This window comes from Oxyura jamaicensis, chromosome 4 (genome assembly GCF_011077185.1).
Source record: "Oxyura jamaicensis isolate SHBP4307 breed ruddy duck chromosome 4, BPBGC_Ojam_1.0, whole genome shotgun sequence".
NCBI lineage: Eukaryota > Metazoa > Chordata > Aves > Anseriformes > Anatidae > Oxyura > Oxyura jamaicensis.
Window position 1 is genome coordinate 88,737,558 of NC_048896.1, and position 16,779 is coordinate 88,754,336.

The 16,779-nt window shown below is 38.4% G+C and overlaps 1 protein-coding gene across 2 annotated transcripts in view; it reads left to right on the plus strand.

Moving 5' to 3' along the window:
- FAM53A (family with sequence similarity 53 member A) overlaps positions 1-16,779 on the plus strand; it is a 70,139-nt gene that overhangs the window by 18,210 nt on the left and 35,150 nt on the right. Inside the window, exons 2-4 of one of the 2 annotated variants that reach the window (XM_035324784.1) lie at positions 2,839-3,083; positions 10,582-10,636; positions 12,916-13,718. In XM_035324784.1, the coding sequence (XP_035180675.1) occupies positions 3,006-3,083; positions 10,582-10,636; positions 12,916-13,718 (936 nt within the window). In that variant the 5' untranslated portion in view covers positions 2,839-3,005. The remainder of the gene's footprint in view (positions 1-2,838; positions 3,084-10,581; positions 10,637-12,915; positions 13,719-16,779) is intronic. The other variant, XM_035324786.1, reaches the window with a different exon arrangement.

Genomic DNA, 16,779 nt, shown 5'->3' on the forward strand with positions numbered 1-16,779 from the left:
TCCAGTTCATAGCAAACCAGGCCGGGGAACTAATCCAGCTGGAAAACCTTCTTTACCAGAGAAGAGGAAGTGTTTTTCTTTTTTATCCAGCTGTAAAAATGCCTTGATTTAGTAGTAGCACAAAGACTTGTGCCATGCTGGGGGTGACAAATAGCCAGGGGAAGGAACGTGTTGGCAGTTGTATAGCCGAGGGGTGGCAGCTAAGGCATGTCAAGGTATATCAAAGTGCAACCTAGAACAGTTTTCATTTATAAAATGTGGAATTTGTTTCCAAAGCATGCTTCTGATCTGAACTAAAACTCATACTCTTAGTCTGTGCTTAGTATTATATTAGTATATTAGATTAGTATTATTTTAGCATTGAGAAATGGAATGAAGTGGGAGGAGCAGTAGACCCTTTTTGATGGAGCATGTCGCTTTTTAACACCAAATGAAATACAACTGTGAGTTGTTAAAATGAGAAGCATTTTTTGGAGTCTCCATTTTGCTTGTGTTCCAGAAGAGAGCACAGCACCCTCAGAGCCTGAACAGTTGCAGCTCTGGAGCCTTACTTTCAGCATCTAATAAGGTTTAAGAATGTGGATGGTAATTCAGTTCGAATCTGAAAGCACTGTGCTTCACCATTATCCTCTCGTGCAATTGAATGTTGGCTTGTTAACTGAAGATTAATACCCCTGCATCTATTTTCTTATTTTACTTCATGTTATGCACACTTAATTTTCCAGTTAAATGTTTGAGGATTAGAAGAACTAGGCAAAATACAAATACATTATTATAGTTAACCGATCAAAACCTTGTTCCTATTGGTTTTGCTTTCTTTCCTTTGTGGGGAAAAAATCAAAAGCTTGATGCTTGGTAATTAAACACCTGCTGAATTTTTCAGCTGTTCCTTTATAGTAGCCTCTTAGCTGCAGAAATCTTAATCCTCAAAATGAATTTGACAGCCTTTGTGCCAGTTACTGAGTTCTTTGGTTTCAGTATATTTTCAGTCTGTATAAAGACAATTTTTGACCTCCAGTCAGCCTTTTTTCCCCCTTTCATTGGGGAATTTCTAGATTTAGTTGAAACTTCACCAGATTTAAAAGGGACATAGAAGCCCCTTTGCATTACAATACATTGTACTGTTTTGTTTGCACATTTGTCCTTCAACTTGCTTGCCATTTCATGAATCACACTTTCCATGGCAGATGCTTACTTTGGAAAGGGTTTATGTAATTTTTACAGCTGAGCATGAACTTGTGCTTTTGATATTTGACCTGGTATAATTTCAGAACAAGATGTGGTAAATATTTCAAATATTTGGGTGCTTTCCGGAAAGATAGGACATATTCAGTGAAAGTAGACCAATGGAGACTCCAGAAATCCAGGTAGCATTATGTATTGTTGATGAACGTTAGTAAGCATTGTCTTGTAGTAAATGAAGCTAGGTATAAGTGAGGATGAAAGATGAACAGAAATTAAGATTTCTGGGGACAGCTCTGAGGCTAATGGGAGACCAACACAACAGACTTCTGTGAAGGTGAAATAATGTATGGCTAGCATATGAAATCATATTTGAGGATGTACTCAAAGGCAACAGGCTTAAAAGATAATCTAACAGTATCATTAATACTGTTAATATCTTAAAGTTTAAGATGGGTCTAACTTGGGTCATGGACTCAAGTGATTTTTTTCTCTTGCTACTACTAGTTATTTAAGCAGTTATTAAGTAACAGTGTAGAAAGGATGGAATATTTTACACAATCATTCATTTTAAATTATTTTCTGGTATTCTTCTACTATAGACCTTAAAATCTAGCAGAGACTTCTCCGCAAAGATTTGTTGTGTTGCTTGAATCTGGCAGTATGTGTGTGTGGATTTCTTTAATTCCATAAAGGTAAACTTGGTCATGGAACACTCGCAACTAATTTCAGTCGTAGGCAAGAGTGGTTAATGCATGCTGCTGCTAATGGATCATCATCATGAGTTCAGATGTTTTTGGTAACGCAGCAAGGCCAAGTTACTGGAAGAGAAGTTCATTGAAGGTATTGTGGAGAAATAGTGATTGATACTGGTAGAGACTTGGTTTGGAAAGCTGAATTGGTTTGGAAGCTAATTTGAGAAGCATAGTGAGGAAGGAAAACAGAAGCTGTTCTTGTGTTTTTGTTTGCTCTTTGTTTTTCCTCTGAGAACTCAGGAGGAATGAGGTGGAGTTGAAGTGTGGATGTTTATTTGCTGTGTTAAAAGTAACTTGCTAGTAATGATTTTTGGGAAGACAGTGAGGAATGACTTGAAACAGTTAAGGGTTAATGGTGCTGAGGGGGAAGAGAGCTAGGAAAAACTGATGCAGAGCATGTTGAGGATAGGAAGAGGCAGCTGGTGAACTTAGTGCTTTTGATATAAATGACTGCTCACAGAACAAACATCTAAGCTTTTGTCTATGGTGCTTAACATGTATGGTAACCCATCCAGCATACCAACTTAAGATCTGATATTTGCTTACAGACAACAGTTACAAGATCTTTAAAATAAAATGGGAAAACAGGGCAATATCTTAATTTGTAAAAGTAGCTGATGGTATGGGAAGTTGATAGAGCACTTGAGCTACCCACTACTCCATTGTTCTTTAAAAAGGGTTTAGTGATAAAACAAAATGGTATAAATATTGCTGAACATACAGAACAGTATGGTAAGTATCTACGTGTTTCACAGGCTGTGCTAGATAAGATTTTGGTGGTAACTTAAATGAGGGAAGAAAGCTTGTCTTCTAGTCCAAACACAAGTTCTGATACCACCACTACTTACGATGTAAGCAATAACTCTTCTGACGTGTTCCTTTTTCTGCCTCAATTTTACAGAAAAGCAGACATGATACATTAACAGCATTTGGAAATGAACTTTGGCAATAAGATGGAAGCATAAATCTCAACTGTTAACCAAAACAGAAATGGCTCACAAGTACTGAAAGAAGACACTGAAGAACCTCTAACACTTCCCTGTGAGCAGTGGAAAAGGAACAACTACAATGGTAACACTAATAACAGAAAAGTTGCAGAACCAGAGCTTGGATGATCTGACGTGTAAAACATACAATATTAATCTGGTAAGGATGTATGAAAATAACATGTAAATATGAAATGCAAAGTAGTTCAAAGGTAGCTCAAAACTGCACAACAAATTCAAGAGTGTAGATCAGTCAGAATTTAGCCATTTAAGTTAGGAATGCCTTGTGATGTGGATGAAAGTTTTAAGGGGCGAAATTAAACTTCAGTGTGTGGTGCTTTTTGAGGAGGTGCTTTCTTATTGTAACAATCATCTAATCTTAGTTTTGTTTAAATAAATGACTGAAAGCCTGTATATTCAAAAGAAGGATTCTTTTTTCCCCAAACAACACAAATACTAGTATTCGTTCAAGCTTTCTTCACTTTATGTAGGCAAATGCTAGATAACTGGCAACATTTAATTACAAAATTCAGTGACCACCATGTAGGTAGCAATCAGCACTAGACAAAAGGATGATAAATCATCTGTTGAATACAGCTGAACTGAAAGTCAGGTTGCTGGCTACCAGCCTGATGTACACGAGTAGATCCTTGCTGTGGAATGGCTGGCTTGCTCTAAGTTCTGTAACGTTTACTGCTTGTTTCTGCTGACTTAATCTGTGGGTCTGCTATTCAAGCGTAATACTCGGACCATAAGGAATCTATTCTCTTCATGTCTGACTTGTGAGATGAGAGAATCTGTACTTCAGAAGGAGTTTAAAGGAAAAAAGTGCAAAGTAGTCTTCCCCTTAATCTTGGGTTTGCACCTGAGAACCATGAGACCATATTCTTTGTGTAATGCAAAGCACTGTAGCACTGTACTAGCCTCACTAGCCTGATTTCATGGACTTCAGTTGCAGTTCTGCAGATTGAACTCTAGGGTACTAATTGAACAGCAACAAAAAAGTAATGGCTAAATGTCAAAGTGGTGGTCAACTCTAGTTCTGCTATTTAAATACCAGGTAACATGAGCATTGAACCTAAGGCATATCAGTTACTTTAACAGTAAGACTTCCTCCTGTGTTGTAACTGGTACTTCAGGAACTAAACAGCTTCATTAGTTACTCCACAAACCCAAACCAGGTCAGTCATATACTGAACACAGTGGGGGTTGTGCACAAGTACCTCTAATTCTTAATGTGAAGTGCTTAACTCCTTGTCCATCTTAGAGAAAAGAACTGATGTTTTCGGTGCACACATGTAAAACCTGACAATAAATTAAGAATATCTAATAGCATACATTAATCAAAGGATTTATTTTTAAAGCTTAAACAGCTCCACTAAGGGTTCTTCTGGTAACTTACTTGGTTTTAGTTGCTTCACCCTAAATATGTACCATTCTTGAAGGTGCATGTAAGGTCTCGAAGGTAACTCTTAAAATAGAAACGCTTGCTCAGCTTGCATTCATTTCAGCTAGCATGATGAAGCACTTGAGATAAGTAGTTTGTAGGGAAACTTGGTGTCTTCTTGAGCTGGCCATTGTCATTTCTAGCTGAATGCTAGGCCTAAATGTTTGGCAAGTGATTGCCTGTAACCAGTAGCCGTGCTTGTCTCTAAAACTGTAGTGGCGGCTTGTAACTTCTGGTTTGAGATGCTAAAGTTCACACAGTGTTTAAAAGTGAGCTATACTTTTATTGATGGTCACTGCAGGTTTTGGATCAGAGGCTTGGAAGGGCAGAGAAGGATGTATTACTGCTTTTACACTGGATGGAGTCTATACAGAAGTGTGTTGTCATGCTGCCACATGTTGTGACTTGGTTTTTATTCCTGTCCTTATCAGTATTTAGAATTAAAACGGGGAGAAAAGCAGGGAGAATGTCTAGAGTGGAGTGGAAAATGGTATCTTGTCACTGGCTTCATCCTTTCCCTTCTTCATTCTTGTCCCCATTTTAAACCGTCAAAGAATACCTTTTCTAAATGCTGTATTCCTTGATAAAAATGGACTCTGAGGCTAGGGATAGGTTCTATCTCTACACAATGGCAGCTTGAAAAAGTGTGGAAATTGCACGGTGAGGGTGTGGAAATGCAGTAGTATGTGTGAAGTTGTGCAACTAGCTTGCTCCCTACAAAAAAAGATTCACTGGAGCAAATTATGGCTTCTTGAACAAAACTTGAACCTAATATGGCCAAGTGCACTTCTTTCCCTTGGTAACGAATATTGTTAAATTTTAATAGGCATAAAAAGACTAAGTTCTAGTGTGTGCATGTGTGTGTGGGGGTGAATCAGCTGTAGCACACTGAACTTTTTAGTACATTCATCTTAATGCTGTAGTTTCTTCTAATAGGAGTAGCAATTTAGAGCCATTCTTTAAATGGTCTTGCCTGCACCTTTCATGACATGCTGGCACAAAGTTCTGTGGGACAATGCAGTGAATCATCTTTTGAGCTGATTGAGGATTAGGAGTAACCTCTCTTGCTTGGGTTAATGTTAACCCTTATCAGTTTCATGATCCCTTTCACAGTGCATCTGTACAAATGCATATCTTGCCATAAGTAGATAAAATAGCTGGGGAAAAGGTGAAATTGAAATTGTTGGTTTAAGCTGACTTAAAATGACCCTGAGACTAAGTCTAGACTTGGGCTTTGGGAGCCTACTTGGATTCCTTCAAGCATTTAACTTCTGGTGGTCTCAAAGACACTTTAGTACTCCCAGAAGACTTTTTTTTGATCTTAAACTTAGATAGGACAAGCTTCCAGAGCAGCTTCTCTGTTGTGGGTGGAGTAGCTTACTCCACTGGGGGTAACTGATAGGAAGTTGTTACAGCTTAGGCTGTTAGAACTTGATGAATTTAATGTATTTTTTCTTAGCAATATAAAGAACCTGAAAATGATACCGTGGGGTCCTAAATACAAAGGAAGTCAGTATTAGACTTGTGGAGGTGGGGAGATTGTTTCATTGAACACATGTTCTGATTCACCCTCATCTGGGGGACTTCTAAGGCTCTGGCATGACTTCCTCTCTTCCTGTACACTTCTGTGAGAACATGAAAAGAATGTTATAGATTAGTTTTCATTATGAGTTAAGTCTTTGTAAGAGTGAAGAACTCTTCTAGCTGTATGAAGTATTGCATTAGTTCATGCAAAGAACAAAAACTTGACTTTCCCTTGTAACCACCTGTATGAAAAACAAAACTGCTTGTATTCAGCCAGAGGGAAAAATAGGCAAGTAACGTTGTTCATATTTTATAAAAGAAACAAAATTGCTCTTTCCAAGCTGTTTGCTTTTTACCTATCATTATTTATAAAGATAACATCCCTGGAAGTGCTCAAGTTCAGGTTGGATGGGGCCCTGGGCAACCTGATCTGGTGGGTGGTATCACTGCCCATGGCAAGGGGGTTGGAATTGGATGGGCTTTAAGGTCCCTTCCAACCCAAACTATTCTGTGATTCTGTGGTAACATACGTAGGACATAACACACTCATTTGTGTAACCTGTACAATGACCAAGTATCTTTACCTGTTGCCTGAGTATGTTGTAAAATACCAGCTGTAGCTTCTCTTACTCCTCTGTTAACCAACATACTAATTTGCCAAGGCAGTATAACACATTTGATCAGTTTGTGCTCGTTTATGTTGAACAGGCTTGTACTGCACCTCCCTTTGGTGTGTGTAGGGGGAAGAAGACTATTGCATTTCCTGTTGTAGAAACAGGAAGGTTGTCCTGGTTGGGGCATTAGGTTATCCTAAGCTTTTATCTGAAATAAGTATTGTAGCTGAAACAAAGTGGAGCAGTATCTATGGTTGGTTGACCACCTCAACACTAGGATGTTCTGTAAACACATTGTGGCTTTCATGACTTCACAGCATCATGAAGTCAAACATCTCCAGACAAGCATTTGTGGAAGGAAGAAGCTCTACTGTAAATCCCCTCAGTGCATGTGAATCTCTAATTTTTATGAAGTTGATTTATACTGAAACACTTAAAATTAGGATTACTGCCTTGGATGGAAAGTCACTGATGGAAAGATGAGAGGGCTGGGTCAAAGATATGACAAATGCTTCTTCAAATGCTGGTTAAAGGTCAAATGCTTCTTCTGCCTGGTCATACATGAAAGGTTGGTAGAAATGGAAGCCTGACATGTAGGCCTGTCACCATCTGTATGGTAGCGGTTAAATTAGTACTTGAATAGTAAATTCTGGCTTTCCTGTGGTTTAAGAAGAAAGCCAACAAATTGGAGGAGTTCCAAATGTACTTGGGAATTGCAGAAAATGTGTTGAAATGACAGAATTTTAAGGTTATAAAGATCAAGCAGTAACTCTAAGGATAGAACTGGCTGTAGAGTTCTTGATATAGTTGGCTGGAGTTTATGTAGAATAGCTTGAACTATTTTTGTTGCAGTTTTTGCTAGCAAAGCACACTTAAATATTACTAATCTATTGTATCATCTGTGTACCTCTTCCACTTACTCAGTTCAATACTAGGGTGTTTAAGTTAAATATTTTAACCAAAGAACCAGAAGTCATACAGTGCATCTACTTTAAGCATGTCTCCAAGCATAAGAGGTTCTACTCTTACAGTAGGACTTCAAGACCTACTTCTTGCTTGAAGCAAGCAATTCCAACCTCAGGTGAAGCTTGTGGTTTTGTTGTTCTGTGTGTCTTGACTGTCTTGAAACGTGCTTTTTGGGGATTTTTTTTTTTGGAGGCATCACTAAAAAACCAACAACTTCAAAAAGCAATTGTTGGAAGATGAGCATGCATGAGCTCAAGTCTATCAGGAAGATGACCTCGTTGAATAACTTAACGTTATTCTCAAGAAGCTGTCCTCTACACGGAACTTAGTAGACTTCCCTATTGCTTTGTGACCTCTGTTTATCTTTTCTCCAGTATAATCATAAAAGAATAAAAAGACTCTTCATTCAGGAAGCTTCCAGTAGATCTTAACACAGAAGAGAGTGACTGGGGGAAGGTGGCGTGTATAGCCAATCCAGGAGAGCTGATAAACTGGCTCACTGCCCTGTTGCAGTAAATCTAGTGAGATGTCTGCCATGTTCTCTAAAGATAAAAGGTTCCTAACTGCAATAAGCAACTTATAGCCTTATAGGTTGTCCTCAGGTTTGGACTTCCAGACATCATTAAACATCATTAAAATACACTAGCAGATAACATATCCAAGCATTTTTAGTTTCAGTTCTCAGAAGCCAAGTACATGTAAGGAAGATTCTTCACTTATTCTCCCTTTAGTTGCTCCCTTATTTCACTGCCTCAAGTTTGTACTGGAAATGTTGCACCTTCTCCCTTCTCTGTCTGCAGCGCCATGTGGGACACTTAATGAGGCTTTTCGGTTTCAATCTCTAAAGAATTGGCACTTGTTTGTAATTTAACAGGGTTATGTATAAATGCTCACATCACAGAACAAATTGTAGTTGTAATGCGTCTTACAGAACGGAGGACTGACTTCCCTAGAAGCTGATCAGAAATAGCTCTAAGGATGGGGTTGCTGGCAATTAAAGAACATTGCAGCCATTCCTTGTACTACAGCTAGTTTGAGTGTACATGATCCAATTTAAAAGGGACTTGGAAGAAAAAGCTTTTTTCAACTGTCAAAGATGCAGTAGAGTAGTCTTTATTTGTTGGACAAGGCTTTTTGAGCTGGTAGAGTGGCAAATAGATACCTGAAGAGGACCTTGTGAAAGAAGCATTTGGTTGAAAGTCTTTGTAAAAACTAAATAGCAATTTAACGACTGCCACACAGGACTGTCTTCAAGGTTCTTTTCTTCCTAAGCATCCAAGATCTTAACCTTAATTTAAGGATGGTTAAGAAACTGTGCACACAGGCTAAGTCATTCTTATTGTCCTTCTCTGTGTGGTTTGAGGTGCTGTAACTTTAACACTTCTCAACATGGAATCTGGTTCCAAAAACTGATTTTCCTTAGCTATAATCTGGTAGTTGAGTAGATTGATCTGGGAAAACTGAAGAGGGAGAAGTTTACTGAATAACCTTATATTTAAGTATCTTTAATTTGACAGTCTTTGTCCTTCAGAGATGGCTGATATGCAGCTATTACTGTTATCTCAGTGGGCTCTTGTTCTGCATGCTATCTTTGTAGCTGCTTAGAGTAAATCGTTGCTAGCTTTATTAATGTTTGTACTATATAACTGGCAATGACAGTTAGGAAAGGCAAGATAGTAAAAGTGATAGCTCCTGCTGTCAAGTTTCATACTTAAATCATCTGAGAAGGGCTAACCAGCTGCAAATCCAATGGAGTTTCAGATTTTTTTTGTCCTTAAAGTCATTTTTTTTAAATGAAGCATCTGTAGATGCAAGTGTTAAGTAAAAGTTGTGCAAAATAGCATTTCATATATGCAACTGTTGACAAGAAATAAGATTAAAAATCTGATTGCTGTCTGTCCTTTCATCAGTTCTTTCATTCCCTACCTCTAAAACAAAACCACCAAGGGAATACTGCCGTAGCTTAGTGTCTGTACGTTATATGAGGAATTCAAGGATTTAAATACATGAGTGGTGTTCAATTTCTTTCTTGCTACATAACAAGAAAAGCTTTGTAGCCCAAAGATGCTTGTTTAAAAATTAACTTTGTATGTGGAAAGGAAGTCTGTGTATAATATGTATAATACTGTAATCTTCTTTGACTATACACTAAAAATAAGGTTTATATAAAATGCGTTGCTCTTTTAAAGCAATATTCCTCCCCATCGCGATTGTTGGAGGGGTCTAAATAATGGTACTTGGGATCTGATGTGGACTTAAGCCATTTTATTTAGAGCACTTTATAGGAGGCCAGATAGCAAGCTGTTTGCTTGAAAAATCTAGGCTCTATAAGAGGCCTCGATAAGAGGCTTTTGTATGGTGATATTTTCTAGGTGAAATTAGTTAAGATGGAAAGCATTCTGCATACAAACCTGTATTACTGTACAGGTGCTACTGACGAAGCTTAATCTTAAATTCTGGTGGCCTTTACATACAAACCTTGTTTTAAGCATGGCTTTTACAAACAATCAGAAACCGTCTGCAAAATATGCATTTTGGACAGGAAAGATTCTTATGGCTTTTATACCTTAAGAAATTAAGAAAACACGTTGAAACATTTTTCTCTGATTTTAAGCATACTTAAAATGCTAGTAAAGCCTGCTTTGAATAATGTTCATGGTGGGGACCCTCAGTAGTTTCTATATTTAATTTAGATAAAGATATAGTTTAAGGTGAATTATTTCGCAATTTAGCCTTAAGATCGCATGTGGAAACCCAGTTGTCAAATCGTAGTTTCATCTCCATTGAAATGAGAATTGAATCAAAGGTTTTTCATTGAGGGTGAATTATCTATCACTCTTAATTTTGAACTTTGTATACATGGGCTGATGTTGCACCTCTCAAAACAGTTTGGTACATACGATATTTTCGTAATATATTCTAATTTCACTTAGGTTTTACTTAGATCTGCTCTTCAGGAATTCCTTTAAGAGAACCAGCAAAACCCAGTCCTTTTAAGGAGGCTATTAGAGGCACATATAGGGAAACTGAAAACTGCATGCGTTTTCCTTGAGGTGTGTATGCTGACTCTTTCAGACAGTTAAAACTTTTTTTCTGATTGATTTCAGTACTCATCTGAGAAGCTGAACAAAAGTGGCAGCTTGTTCCCTTTCGAAATCAACGGTAAGTTCTTCAGAAACCTTAGCTGTGTTTTACTGAGGTAATTGGTGTAGCCAGCAGCCTTTCTTTTGTAAATAAGGTGAGGGGGATGGAGCATGCTGTTGTAGAGCCTGCTGGTTTAAGCTGGTCTCTGAACAATGCTGGGAATAGCTGGTTGTTAGTTTTGTACTTGTGATCTGCTTTGCATAGTAAAAGCCCTCATAACACGTTTTTGTTCAATATCTGCTATGGTGTACAGAAGCTCAGCAGTGCTGTTTTTCATGAGAAACATCCCTTCAGGCTTCTCTGCTGCAAGAAAACTCACCTCTTTACGCACCTTCTTGTGTGCTTTGCCACACAGAGTATCTATCTAGCATGATGCAACGCATAAGCTGAAGTCCAGTGCCTTGGGAGAAGTGCATCTAGCTCCCCCACCCACTCAGCAACCCCTTGGTCCTATTAAAATAAGAGTAATTTTTACCTAGCAAAACCAGAAATGCTATTTACTGGTATCTAAACTTCGTATTGCCTTATGAAGGGATGAATTTGAAGCTTTGCATGTTCTGTCCTGTCTTTAAGCATGGACGACTTTTGTTTGCTGCATGGGATTCCCCTTAAAATGTGATGCTTGGTTTGTGTGGCCTTCCAAAGGGAAATGGTACTTTATTTTAAAATACCACTTTTGGTGCCATGTAAATGATTAGAACACATGTGGTACTTTTGACTTTTTTTTACAGTAAACTTAAAACCAGCTTCCTAGTCTAGAAGAAAGCTTCCTAGGGATATATATATATTTTTTTTTTAAATGAGGCCAGTCCAAGCTAACAAATCATCCTACAGTAGATACAAGAAGTTTCAAACAGTATCTGGATCCCATTGTGTTGGCTATTTTACTTGCATTGAATTATGGATGGTCCCTGCCTTGAAGAGCTTACATGCTTAAGGCAAAGCACAGTATGTGGTTGTACCCATCTGAAAGAATGGAGAAGGAAGGACAGAGGAATTCTAATAAAACATGTTGTTTGAATAGGCCAGCTGTCTGCACAGTTAAATGATTTTGAGACAATAGGGTGTTCTTTAAATAAGATCCAAATAAACAGGATAATCCATGACATACTTTGGGCATGGAACATGTACAAGTATTTGGGTTTGCAGTTTTTAAAGCCACTCAGCATATTTTTTATCTGTTGATTATTCTAAAACTTGGTTTGGACAGCCAACTGTAAAAAATAAAAATAATTACAAAAATCACAATATTTAGGCTATAGACTAGGTTTTTGAAACAGAAAGTCTGGAGAAAACTCGATATTTTAAATAATATTCTTTCTTTAGGCCTAGGATAAGTGAAACTTTCTTGGCTAATTGGTTTAAATTAGCAAATTTGCTAACCAAGCATGAAATGTTGCTAACTGGCCAACAGTTTTGCTGCTTTTCAATTTGCAAATCCAAAGTCTGCTGCAGTTCTTCTTACACTTCATTGTATAATGTGGGGGAACAGCTGTAAAATGTGCCGAATGTTCTCAAAGAAATGCTTTACAAAAGAGTGAGAGGCTTCACTGGCAGACTTCTTTTAACCCAGCACTGCCACTTCAGATGAGAAGCTGTGCACTGTGTTATGTCTGTATTCACAGTAAAACTTGCAGGAGGTTCTTAAGGGATCCTTGCTTTATTTTATGCATTGAAGTAAGATTTTTTTTCTGACACTTTGAATATGAGCAAAAAAGGAAATACTCTGCAGTCTGAAATAACTTTATACCGTTTCTAATTTAAAGAAGAGCTGTTCACACCACAGAATGTGAACGCTTGTTTCTTTGGAACCTTTCTATTAGTAAGGTGTTCTGAACGGAAAAGCATTTCAGCCAAATGAAGGACGGCAGTCTCTGAACAAATTACCCTGTTCCTTTAAATACAAAAATAAAAATCCCTGATGGGGTTTCACAAAGCTCGTTAATCCACTTTGGTTCTGCTTTAGGTTCAGTGCTGCAGGCTTTAGTTATGGTATATGTTGTGCACAGGAACCAGGTTAGGAAGCTGTTAACTCTTGCTTACTGAGGAAAAATAGTGCTTTAATCCTTCAATGTACAGCGAAAAGAATTAACAGGTATACTGGATTGGTTCCTGAAATACTTTCTACTTTCTCTGAAGTGATTTTGTAATTATATTCTGAAATTTGGATGAAGGCCTGGGTATTTGTGGCTTATGTTTCTAAACGTGTGTTTGAGTCACAGTTTTACATAAAGTATGCTTAAAATGAGTAGTCTTTTTCCTTCCCTCTTTCACCCATATCTTTCTCTTGCTTTTAGAAGACAGTCCTTGGAAAGCTTTAAATGGGGGTTGCCCAATCCAGACTGACCCAACGAGGAATTCGGCTTACCCTTTCCCTGTGTGCCCCTTCAGCACCGGCCCTGCCAGTAATGGTGGCCTGCAGTGGCAGCAGGAACCCTCCAGTACGTCTATGGTGTCAGGATGGATAAGTGAATTAAACCTTAACGAAAACTCGGGTCAGCCCTTGGCTCCGCCGACGAAACGCCATTGTAGGTCCCTCTCGGAGCCAGATGAGCTGGCTCGCTGCCGATCGCCCTGGAAACCCGGCAATTCAAAGGTTTGGACTCCCGTGTCAAAGAGACGGTGTAACAGCGGTGGCAGCGCTACCTTGCAGCGCTGCAACAGCCATGGAAGCGCAACCTTGCAGAGAAGCACAAGCATCAGCCTGCCCCAAAACATACTGTCGCTAAATAACGTCTTCACTATCACCAGCTTCAATACATCACCAGTACCCAGACCTTCCTCTGCCAGCAGTGGGTTTGTGGACAGCAGCGAGGGAAGCACGAGCTCGAGTACCCGCTGGAATTCCGGAGGGCCTTGTGACTTTAACCCAAGGCGCCGCCTCTCCCTCTCGCAGGAGCACATCACTGAGACGGGAAATCTCTTGCCTTCAGCCAACAGCACTCCCACCTCCACCCCTGAGCTCAGCCGGCGTCAGGGCTTGTTGAGATGCCGCTCTCAGCCTTGTGTCCTGAACGAAAAGAAAAGCCGGCTAAAGCGCAGACGGGAGGAGGATGTACGATGGAACAGGCCATCGTTAGACTTTTTTAAAATGACACGGGTGAGATTTTACTTTCCTCAGTGTGTGTGAAAGGAGATGTTGCAGAAAGGCTATCTGTAGATAAACCAGACTAATTTATAGCTGTTACATTTGCTTGGGTTTTAGTACTGACACATACTAACTTCAGTAGTACAGCAGGGTTCTTATATTTGCCAGTGCTGTGCCCTGTTGTCAATTTACTCTTTCCTGAAGTCCAGTCTGCTCAATATAAAAAAAAAAACATATAAGGAGCTATGAAAAGAAGATGCTTGAAGCAGAGGCCAAAGAAAAATGGCTTGTTTGTAAGATGCAAGAGAGCCATGGGGAAGGGGTATAAATAGGGTAACATAAAGTTAGGCCACTGTGTTCCCAGAGAACAGTGTACAGTGGTTTATCATCTTGGTGCAAATCTGTTTGGTTAAGCCTCCCATTATGGTGTGACTAATGTCATTGAACTAAGTAAGAACAAGCAAAGACTGTATTAAAGAATTAACTTTAAGAAACTGCTGATAACCAGTCAGAAATGGAAACTGTGGTCTAATATATCAACTATATATGCTCCATTACATTAGACAAGTGTTTTACTGTAGTTGCTTAAAGCTCCACTTCCCTCATGTGAAAGTAAAGATGCTGATTTAAAAACCAACTTCAGTTTCTGCTTGTACTTGCAATACAAATGCATGTGCACAACTCAATTTTCAAAGCTTCTGTGTCCACAGAGGTAACTGTTAAGAGGTGTAAAATTGAGTCATGTTATGGTCAAAGAACACTTTGCACTTGTGAGTGTGTAGCTCAACTGCCTTCAGTAGATACCAGATGGGAGGCTTTTGAGTAGTCCTCTTAAGAGAGCTGTTGTGTTAGTGGTGAGGAGACAGTTTGCAGAAGTAGCAATAAAAACGTAAGGAAGAAAAATAGTTCTTCACCAGTGTCCCTGCAATTGGTGAACTGTACGTATTTTAAAACAAAACAAACTAGCACTGGATCACTGAATAGAGTGGCTAAAATGTCTAAATTGTGGTACCTGGATATTAGTAGCCTTTACATAAAAATGTCTGGGGAGAAGTACTAGTGAAATATTGAACTGTCTGCTGTGGAGTGTTCACTGAACTAGCAAACTTACTTCCACTTCACTTAGCTAAAAGTCTGCATGACAGCATCTGTCCTTCTCTTCTACCTCTGTAAAACAGTTTCCTTAATAGCTTAAAGGACTTTCTTCTTCGGTAAGCGATGCAGAATGAATAAACAAGAAGCTTGTTTGTTGACAAGGTTGGTAACCAGTTCTGTTCCAGATATGCCTAGACAACATTCTAGGTTTTGGTCAAGATGCAAGTTTACTACTTAACTAGTTAGGTCTTACGTGTTTCTTTGTGTTAATCACCATTGAGCTTAGGTTGCTAATCTGCCCCAGAAATATTAGTGGATTTGCCTTCCAAGTTGCCTCTGCTCTAATGCAGATTCCTTTATTTAAACTGATTATAAAATTTAGAAATTGCTCATTGCTCCTCTCTAGGCTAGACAAGCTTGAAGAATGCATGCAGGCAAGCAGCTATGGAGATGATATTCAGTGTTTCAAATATTTTTTTTTGTCCAGATGTTATGCTTTCTAAATAATCCATATGATACTGTATCTGGAGAAGACCTGATAGTCCATGTCTATAGAAAGTTTTTTAACTATTTAAATTTGCTGAGTTTAAGAGTACATGAGGCTAGTAATCAGGCATCCTTGATCATTTTTTGCTGTCAGACCTGTTCTGAAAGCTGTTTTCATGATAAGCTGAGTATTTTGTGCAGCAAAGTTAACTCGGCAGTGTCAAGGCTCGATGGGGTTGTTTTTGGCTGTTTCAGTAGAATCTTCCTATAAAGATCCTGCTGTATATCTAATCAAAGGCACAAAGTATAGTTTGGAAAATGAGTTGTCTTTGAAATAAGCTAAATGCTAATGAAAACACTTTTTAAAACTAGGCAAATGCTGAAAATATTCTAAGTAAAAATTGAATCAAGTTTTCAAGAAGTTTTATGTTCTAGAATGGCAGTTTATTGAATCTTAAATTGTTACAAATTTCTTTCATAGCCTGCATTCTCCATACCCAAACTCCTGGCAAATGTATATGCTTGAAACTTATTTTGTAGTCTTAAACTATTGTAGTCTTAAATATTTCTTTATAAACTTTAATGAAATTACTTTTGTGCAAATTATTATAAGCTAATACTACAGAAGGCTTACTCTGAAGTGTCATATAAGGAGATGTAGATGTGTCCTACATCTGCATGTAGCTCAGTGAAGAACAGGACTACGGTAAGAAGAAGTTCAGTAAGGTCTCTTTAAAGTATTTTGAGGGCTCCTTATTGTTTCCAAAAATACTACTTCTGTGATTTCAATTTCACTTCTAAGTCAATTTATGAAATATCTGTGAAAACAAGTGTTCTTAAGGATTTGTGTTCTATGCTTCATTGCAAATGTTTTGATATCCTCATATCTTTGAAAAAGCAAAACTTGTCAAACATCTGCCCAAAAAGGAGGTCAGCAATCAGGTAATTAGTATTGCTTGTGTGTAAGTCATAGTTGACCCGTGTTCTGATAGATTTGAAGGTGCAGAGAGAAGAGTTCTTGGCTTACATAGCAGTGCAGTACTGGAGCCACAACTGTGTGAAGAGCAATTCCTTGGGTCTGCAGCCATTTCTCCCAACACTACTTGAGTCCTGAGAGGCTGGCATTGGAACACCTGCCAAAATTCCTCAAGGTTTCTTAGCTTGTAGTTCTCTCAAATCAGTATGTATCAAAGCCAAATGACTTACCTTAACCTAAAATAAGTTCTGTTGTTGGTATATGAAGTTCTTGAATAGCTGAGTGTTTGGGTGAAGCTTGACAGATTAAGATGTTCTTTTTTCTAGCTGAGGTCTAACAAACATCCTGGATTGCTGGATTTATTAAGTATACATGTTAGAAAAATCACAACAAACAAATTGTGAAAGTCAAGTTTGCTATTTCTAAGCCTAAATTGAGCTCATAGGTGAGTAACTCATTAGTCTATCTCAAGTTTCCGTACTTGTTCACAACTTTCTTCTTTTGGTATTGCCTCTT